This window comes from Pinus tabuliformis, chromosome 7 (assembly GCF_031772625.1).
Source record: "Pinus tabuliformis cultivar Carrire ecotype Pingquan chromosome 7, CPIR1, whole genome shotgun sequence".
NCBI classification, from domain to species: domain Eukaryota; kingdom Viridiplantae; phylum Streptophyta; class Pinopsida; order Pinales; family Pinaceae; genus Pinus; species Pinus tabuliformis.
The window spans coordinates 1,642,806,818-1,642,816,733 of record NC_142293.1 but is presented as its reverse complement, the minus strand read 5'-3'; the positions used below and the strand labels follow the sequence as shown (position 1 = coordinate 1,642,816,733).

The 9,916-nt window shown below is 36.9% G+C and overlaps 1 protein-coding gene across 1 annotated transcript; it reads right to left on the bottom strand.

The window, feature by feature from the left end:
- Positions 1 to 511: 511 nt before the first annotated feature.
- On the bottom strand, positions 512 to 2,902 carry LOC149254677 (triacylglycerol lipase OBL1-like). The gene is made up of 5 exons (XM_089454814.1): positions 2,554 to 2,902; positions 2,157 to 2,402; positions 2,025 to 2,058; positions 1,223 to 1,905; positions 512 to 664 (listed from the first exon to the last, which is right to left on the bottom strand). Exons 2-5 carry the CDS (start codon positions 2,244 to 2,246, stop codon positions 512 to 514), a joined length of 960 nt encoding a protein of 319 aa, XP_089310940.1. The 5' UTR covers positions 2,247 to 2,402; positions 2,554 to 2,902.
- Positions 2,903 to 9,916: the final 7,014 nt, after the last annotated feature.

The following is a 9,916-nucleotide window of genomic DNA, read 5'->3' as shown; positions in this document are numbered from 1 at the left end:
GTGTTGTGCAAACAATATCAATAATTTCAACCTCGTGTTATGCAAGTGAAATGGAACCGTGCCAAGCAACCAAATTGTAGATTCCTCTATATAAAAAGCAAAATATTAAAGATTTATGTGAATCGAAACTTTGATGAAGCAAGTTCGAAATAAGTTAAAAAGAATTCCAATTCAATATTATTTCAATATAAAGTATTTCAATTATATATTTTTTAGTATAATTATTTTCAATAATTTTAGTGTAGTTTGCAAGTGAAAAGTAGGTATCAATATAATAAATATTAGGTATATTAGGTTTTTATAGTTGGTATATTAGGTTTTTGATTTGTGAGTAATAAATATCATGTTACAAAGTATTAAATGCTTTGCATGTTGATCTGTCTATTATTGGATCTAAAGTTAATTTTGATTTAATGGCTTGCATACTCGAACATGTAGAGCATTTAGCCATGATAAAGAGGGATCAACAATGTCTCTTCTTTTATATTTTGGAATCAATAACATCTTAAAGTTAACTTAACTCATAAATAAACCACCCTTCCTTGAAGTCTTTTCCCCTCCTGTATCCCATGATCAGACTGTGCACCAGCTCCCACATTGCAGTTACCATGTTCGGAATGCAGTACCAGATGGAGAAATTCCTGTTTGGCTCTTCCTCCACAGTCTGCAATGCAATGGAGACCCAAAAAGGAAAAAGCTTAATAAATTAGTTTGGTAAAAGACCTCAGAAAAAAGGGGGAAGGAAAAATAAAAAGGAAAAAGCTCAATAAATATGTTTGGTAAAAGACTTCAGAAAAAAAATGGGGAAGAAAAAAAATTGGTCGGCATGACTTTTTCCTTAAGGGTAGATTTTCTTTCACACGCCCTCCCTTTTTTTCATGAATTTCAATTTGTGAAAGCGCCACACACTATGGAATTCATGGATACGTTTTTTTTTTTCATAAACATGTATCTAAATTCGAAATTTTCTTTTAATTTCATGATCGTGTATCTAAATTCCAAATTTTGTTGGAAAATATTTTGTAACGGATGCAATTGGTTAAACACCCCACAACAAACATGAATCCTACTTTAATTAAAAAAAATCAATTTGTTACGCCAGTGCACGCCCTGATTCCCCTCTGACTTCCAACATTTTTGATGATCATGCTTGTAAATTCCAAGTTGCAGAAAGACAAAGGAGGAAGAATAAAGGAGCGAAGGGTTCATATGAAATTAATACCTTCTCTTTGTAACAGCTATTGTAATAAAGGCACACTCCAAAATGCTTGAACAGAAACAGTTTGTTGTCAAATGGCATCCTAGGAACCATGTCGTTGCTGTACACCACTCTCAGGTACCTTGTTACAGGTTCATTCAGCTTTATATTCATAAAATTTCCGAATTCTTTATCTCCAATTCTGGGTTGTCCAAATGTATAAACCGCTAATAACTTCTCCATCAGCTGTGTCTTTTTATGTAAAATGAGTATTGCAGGAAACAATACGGCCAGAGCACCACCCAGACTGTGTCCTGTCACAACGAACTTAGCATTCTTGTGCTCTTCTAGCAATCCGCTCAGCTTTCTGCGTATGGCATAATAAGCCAGAGCCTTTTCCTGGTCTTCTGTGGCATATTCCTCTGGCAATCCAGCGATGTCACGATCCTGATTTACATCTTCCCTCTTGAGATCCAAATGGGTTTTTAAGATTTCTTCATCGCAACGATTTGCCAAACCCATTGCTTCAAGGAACCCCACGTGAACTTTTCCAATAGAGCCCATTTTGTACCAGGAGAAGTCCAAGTCTGTGCTCCAGTCATCTGCATCAAATGGGTCTGTTCCTCTGAAAGCAACTACCACCAGCTTAGCATCTACTGGTTTATCACAGAAAATAAAGGCTTCGGTAGTTTTTTTTGCCAGGTAATCTGTGCATGGAGAGAAAAACATACAACATTACATTCCTACCCAGGTTAAATGACAGTAAGATTCAATTATTAGAAATAAGGGATGAATATCAACCCATCTCAGGTAATTAAATCCTTACAATTCCAACCATCTAGGAATTCCACAAAATGCATCTGCAAAACGATTGCGATATAAAACTGTTAGCAAGAAGATTTGTGGAATGGTGACTGAATCCCATGGTCTGGCTAATGAAATTCTGGACCTTAATTACCTTCCAACGATTTGCAACCACATTTCTGATAACCAACTCATTTTCATAGGCCAATTTGGAAGCCATAATGCAAATATCTGCTCCCAACATGAATCAAATCTGTCCCACCATTGTAATCTCCATTGACTCCATGATGATGATCCAAAGCATTTATTTCCCCTTTGTCCAAATCCATGCGAAGATCTAAATGCCCAATAGCGCTTATAAACGTTTCGCTATTCCTCTGGGGTTTGATCATCCCTCTTCCTGAACAAAACAAGGATCCAGTCAATAATATTATGTAACTTCTCTATTTAATATGAAGAAGCTCTGTTTTTTCTGCTGAAAAAAAAACATCAAAAAAGGATTTTTTGGTTACTTCAAATGATAAACAAACTAGCCGATAGAATATATGGACCTGTAAGAACTCTGAACATTATTCCTCGGAGCCCTCCATTGTTTGAGAATAGATTTAACATGAATTCCATACAGGCTCCGACGAAGGCCATCGGTTTGGCTACCAAGTGGAGAAATTTCCTTGCGAGGATCGAAACCGTGATGAACCAGCGCCTATCGAATGTATCATTTCGATCCTCCACATGCTCAAGATAATCAATAAAGCTATGTCCTTTCCGGGAGAAGAAGAGAAAACGCAGGACATCCAAAATCCCTCCATTCTCAGGGCGGATTATAAGATATTCGTTATCCATCTGTTTCTCAGATTAACTTGCTCTGCTATTTTCACAAATATATCTTATCCATGTCTGTCTCAGAATAGTTTGCTCTGCAATTCCTGGTACCTTCACAAATTCTTACATCACAATACACAAATAAGATATGACCATACGCATGGCTTGATTTCCGTTTCCAGGAAAGCGTGAAAGCGTTCAAGTGGTTCTTTTGTCAGAATTAGGTATGGTTATTGTTTCTGCGAACGACTCGCTTTCCCTTGACATCAAAGTTGAGTTGCCGTAAGTGAAGGTGGGATTGTGGGGGATCAAATCGCACATTTACCCCGTCAACAATTTTATGGTAAGCGAACAATAATGTATTTATCAGAAATAGAAATATACTATAATATTAATTTGGGTTTTGGAGTGCCTTAAAATTGTGTTTGTGTTTTTTTTATTATTAGGAATTCTTTTTTCTAAGATGTAAGGAAACATGTTAATGGTTGAAGATTTAAATGAGATTTTTTTCTAAAGCAAAAACATAATATATTTTCATTATAAATGAGGAATGTTTTACATTTGCATGGTTCGTTTATATTCATCATATTATCATATTTGCCAAGGGGTTGGATGACCGAAATCCTATTCAAAATTCAAAACAGAGAACCCCACTAGAAATGGGAGTAGTACAACAACCATTGCGTTATATCATCACCACAAAATAAAAATAGACTATATATGACACCATAGCACAACAAAAAATTGAACCATACACTCCAAGGAGGGAACTCAAGGGGGAGGCAAAAACTACAGTGAAACCAACTATGAAATCTCAAAAAGCCATGTCTACGGATCTTACCATCAAAAATATATTTTAAAGATGTAAGCCTAGGAGAAAGAGACAAAACCTTTTTGGAGAGGGCATCCATATCAATATTTTGTTCCGCTATACATGCTGGACGGAGACATCGGTTAAAGCAACCTTTAAATCCCTGAATGAAGCATCCAGTTGTAGACGGAGGGGACCTCTATGTTGTACTTGCCCAAAATCCATTGGATCAGGATAAGAGAATCCCCAATGATAGAAATCCGCTCCATGCCCAAGCATGATGAACATTGCAAAGCACCCCATAAAGCGATCATTTATGCCCTTATGTGTTCTCCCCTGCCTCCACACCAGCAAAATCTATAATGTGATGAGGGATTAATTCTCAGGAACACACCACAACCACATATGCCTCCAGAAGCAGCCTCGTCAAAGTAACAGATGGGAAAGATACCAGACAGATCAAGCAGAGAAATGGAGTGGGAGTGAGCCTTAGGGATCCAAGGGCCAATTTCCATGAAGAAGGCAACAATTTTCGAGGCAACCTGATTTGTATCGGAAAATTTGCCTTAGAAAATGAGATCATTCTAAGCCCTCCATATCCCTCACAATACATATAATGGAACAATCTTGTAAGTAATAGCACATTGAGCCCAAAACATGAGGCAAACCGCAATGGAAGATACATCTCAAGTAATAGATACTCCCAGCAATAGTGATACCTCCATCCAAACAACAGAAGCAAAGGGGCAATGTAAGAATAAGTGAGAGTAGTCCTCCAAAGCCGCTTTAAGAAGAATACATCTTCGAGTGCCAATAAACCCCTTCTTCATTAAGGTGTCCCATGTGAGAATATGGTTATGGACCGCAAGCCATGCAAAGCATTTAATCTTCAATGGAGCTCCCAACCCCACATTCTTGTAGACCAATCAATAAATTGTAATGGTTGTGTGGTAGAGGAAAAGTACGAGTATACATCCTTGACAGAAATTTGACCATTCAATATCTGTTCGCCCCTTACCAAAAGATCCTTGTTCTGCGATAAGGTGATCCCAACTTGACATAGGAGATTACAAGATGTCTCCCAACCACCTTCCAGATGTTGGGGAAAATGCCAAGCATGATGCCATACATTGGAAGCAAGAGGAAAGTGACCCAACATAGACAAATCAGCAAGTGTAAAGATCCCTTGTTGGTTTAGAAAGTGTATTGTGTGGACAAAGAGGAGGTGGGAATTGGGAAAGCCCTTAATAATGCCCATCCCAACATTGATACTCTGGCCATTGCCCACGAACCAATGAATATTACTATAAAACCGCAAGATCAAATGTTTGAAGCTTCTGCAAATAATAGATGAGCCAAGATTTGTCGGCGTCCTGCAACCACCCACTCCTCCAACTTGTGATGATGGAGGTATTTATTGAAAATTATGCTCTGCCAAAGACTGCTTTCTTTGAATTCCCTCCACAAATTGGTGGTCAAGAGAGTAAGATGAAACCTCCTAAAATCCATCAAACCCCATCCACCCAACAGAATGGGCCTAGAAATCACATTTAGGCCGATGGGATGTCTCTTGTTGTCGGGTCCGATTATAGACCAAAGGAATTTGGAGATAAGGGCATCAATCTTGTGAATGATTGCTTGAGGGATATAGAAAAGATGCATTCAATAGACAAGGATGCATTGCAGAACAACTTTAATCATGATGACCCTACCCCCAACCGAGAGCCACTTGTGCTCCTAATAGGCCAGCTTCTTTTCGACTTTTTTAACAGCAATGTCGATTCGTTGTTAAGATATTTCCCGAGTTTAGGTAACACCCCAAGTATTTGAGACCCGCTGACATAGGGTAGATTTTCACCCCAAATAAAGAAGCAACCTCCCGAATCTGTTTCGAGTCTACATCATCTAAGAAAATTTCAGTCTTGTTTTTGTTAATGAGTAGACCAGAAGCTTTTCCAAAATTGTCAAGGACAATTTGAAAAGATGCCCATTCGTCATATGTTGACTCCCCTACACACAAGACATCATCCACAAATAAAATGTGGGACAAAGGATAGTTTCTAGTAACCTTACAGCTGGTTATAGAGCCTTCCTCCATTTTAGCCTTTATTCCTCTATTGAAGACGTCCATAACCAATATAAAGAGAAATGGAGACAACGCAGAGCCTTGGTGAAGCCCCCTATCTATTTTGAAGAAATGGGTGTGTTCACCTTTGATAAGAACTGCCATAGCAGCTGAAGAGAAGTAGGCCTTAATCCACCGGGCATGTATGTGGGGGAAACCAACTTTATATAAGATCATGATTAAAAATTCCTAGTCCACATAGTTATATGCCCAAATAAGAGCAATTTTCATGAGACATGATTTTAATTTTCTGGTTTTGATCGAGTGCATAGTTTCTTGTGCAATTGCAACAACATCTTGTATTCTCCTATTGGACAGAAAACCAAATTGCTCCAACGTAATGTGAGGAGATAAAATCCTTTTGATTATGTTTGCAAGAAGTTTAGATATCATTTTGTATACAATATTACATAAATATATTGGTCTATATTCATCAAAAGAATGAGGATTGGATTTTTTTGGGAATTAGAGTAAGCAAAGTTGAATTTATAGCACTTGGAATGTGCCCTGAATTCTTGATTGTTTCCCCATGTTGACCAGCTCAGGGCCCATTAGCTCAAAGAAGAAAACAAATAGGTCAATTGGCCATCCATATGGCCCAGGACTCTTGTCCTTAGCCATTTCCTTAAGCGTTTGCAGCAGTTCCTCCTTCGAGATAGGCTCGTCCAACCTTTCAACATCCTCCTCTCCGACCATCTGGGGAACAAATTAACCAACTCCATTTTTTCTCCCATAAAATCACCTTCAACGGCCTTAAATTGGTTTCTGAAATGTTTGAAAGCAGTCTATTTTATTTCCTTGAGAAAATGTGAGAATGGACCCATCTGCAACATTTATTGCCCATATAGTACTTTGATGTTTCCTCTTTGTAGCATCCTAGTGGAAACATGTTGTATTTATGTCTCTCCTTCTAATCGAGACCAATCTATTGTTTTTTACGCCATTCCTCTTCTTGATGCCTGAGTAGTTTGTCCTTTCTCATCATCAAAGATAAAATGGATTTCTGTTGTTGCTCAGAAAAATATCGTGGAGCAAGTGGGTCCATCATTAATTCAATTTCTTTCTCAATTACCAATAGTTCCTGTTTGATTTCATTTTTCAGGTTGCTTATCCAGTTTTGACCTCGATTTTCAACCTTTTAAGTTTATACTGGACCTGCATCACCGAATTATCTATTGTATTGTCTCGGGAATTGGAGAAGAGCAAGAATTGTTGACCAAGTTCTGGAGCTCAAAATCGTTCAACCAAGTTGAATTAAACTTAAGAGGAATTTTGTTGCTGCCATTCCAACATAATCGCATCATGGTTAGAGACTCCAGTGTAGAAATTCTAGGATTGCAGTTGTATTATCCGATGATGCCAAATCGAATCAACCAAAAATAGATCAAGCCGGTTAGCAATACCCTCATCCCTAATGCATCCATTACGCCATGTCAGCAGGTTGGAATTTCAAACTTTCAAAAAAGGCTTACTGGTCAAATTTGATGGTTTTCAAGCTTTTGTGCCAGTTTTCACAACTTTAACAAATAATTTTGACGATCTTGTAAAATAATTTTGATGATCTTGTAAAATTTTACACTGTATTTGATGGGCAAATCACCCGGTCACCAGCGATTCACCCATCAAATTCCATCCCTGCATGTCGAGCATCACCCATAAAATTCCATCCCTGCATGTCGAGCATCACCCATAAAATTCCATCCCTGCATGTCAGGAAAGTGGAAATAATACAACATCAATGAGCCTTTTTCCTTAATGAGTTATAAAATATAAATTTGGGTGATGTAAAAGTCTACTTTTTTATGCACTACTAACAAAGTAATTCTAGGTGGCATAATTTTTCTACATTAGCAAATATCAAGTTGTGCCTACTGCTGATTTGACAAGTGAGTTATGATAGGTTTTTCTCAATGTGTAAAAAAGAAAAAGAAAAAAATATGAGATTAATTAGCATAATCACATTAATAAATGTAGTTGTTATCTTAATTAGCATAATCACAATAATAAATGTAGTTGATATTATAAAATCCACATTGATATAATGCTATTTGTTATTTGATAATTTACATGGTAATTTCGTAATTGTCGAAGATTCTTATTTCAACTTAAGGTGGATGAGGATATGCTATTTTTTTTTAGGGCCTAGATTGATTTTCAAGGAAATATGCTTAGTGTGTGTATAAAAAATTTTATTTAACAAAATGGTCCATTACTTCTAATAAATTTTAAAAATTAGATTCATGCCACATGGCTCCTTGCCGACCAATTTCCTGGGGATTTGATATTATTCCAATTCTATAAGTTCTTCCATGATAAGTTCTTCATTATAATTTATAACATTCATTTATATAAGCAAATTTTTATTTAGTAAAATGGTCCATTTTACAATAAAATGTGTAATTCTTTTTTTTTTTCAAGTTAAAGTTGATCCATAACCTTTTTATACATGGTTAATCAAGGAAAAATGTGCATTAGTAAGGCATTCTATGTGTTGCAATAGTTTTTTTGGTTATATTTATGAAGGCTTCGGCTATATCAACCACATTAATATTTTTAATGTGGTTGTACTAGTTTTATTATATAAAAGTGAAAAGGTAAACATGTATTCACATGATGCCATTTGTAATTTGATGATTTCATAATCATATTAGGTAAATGTGAAAAGGTAAATATCTATTCACATGATATTATTTGTTATTTGATAATTTCCATGGTATTTTTTTAGTTATATTAGATAAATGTGAAAAGGTAAAGATAGATTTAGATATAAAAGCTAATTAATGTTTGAAATTTCATTCATTAATGTAGAGGAGACAATTATAACTATAACATAAATATGAAATATCATTCATTAACGAGTTGTTTTTAGTGAGTCTTTTTGTAAGTTTTTAAGGCGGGTTTTTCCGGTCTAATTTCTCTAAAATCTTGCAAGAATTTATTGAAATCACAAGCTTGAAGGGTAACCCCTGCACAATCGAAGTGCCCTAGGGGTCTCCAAAATACGGCAGAAATTTATTGAAATCACAACCTTGATGGGTAACCCTTGCACAATCGAAGTGCCCTAGGGGTTTTTCAGGGCATTGAATCCATATATACAGTAAAAAAACCAATTTAAATAACAAAAATAAAGATTTCACCTCAAAATTTTCTGCGAGATTCCGCAAAGTCCAAAAAGTCAGACTAAAGACAACTCCATTCATTAATGTAGAGGAGAAAATAATAAGATTGATGCTCTTATCTCCAAATTCCTTTGGTCTGGGACCCGATTACAGGATCCATCTCACTCACCAAAACATGATTTCTAGGCCCATTCAATTGGGCGAATGGGGTATTCAAGACTCTCATAGGTTTAACACTTCTCTTCTAACGTCCAATATGTGGAGGGCCTTCAAAGAAAGAGGTCTCTGGCAGAGAATAATTTTCAGCAAATATCTTCCCTATCTTGGGTTGGAGGAATGGGTGGCTGCAGGTGTGCCAATCAATCCCTGTTCATCTATCATTTGGAGAAGCTTTAAACATGTGATTTCATGGTTTTGTAGTAATATTCATTGCTTGGTGGGTAATGGCCAGAGAATTTACATTGGGATGGATGCTATAAAGGGTCTTTCTAGTTCCCATATTCTCTCTGTCCACTGTATTCACTTTTTAAATCAACAAGAAATCTTCACACTTGACAATCTGGCTAGGGTGCAGCCCTTCCCCCTGGCCTCTCCCTCCTTGCCTCACGCTTGGCATTTGGGCCTCCCTTAGCATTTGAAAGGAGAATGGGAGTCTTACCGCTATCTTCAATGTCAAGGTGGGATCACTCTATCACATAACAAAGACTTTTTGGTATGGGGAAATCAGATACTAAATGGTCGAATCTCCGTCAAAGAAGTATATTCTTACATTTCCTCCTTGTTCACTCTTTACCTTATTCGGATTGGTCTGCTAGCATGTAGGGTTGGGGCGCTCCATTGAAGATCAAATGTTTTGCTTGGCTTAGAGTCTATAACGACATTCTCACCTGGGACATCTTGTTGAAGAAGGGTTTCATTGGCCCTGGCAGGTGCATTCTATGCAAATCAGCTTTTGAGAACTGCTCCCACTTATTTTTACATTGTCCCTTTGCTTCTACTATTTGGATGGAGGTTTCTCTTTTGTTGGGTGTTTTTGT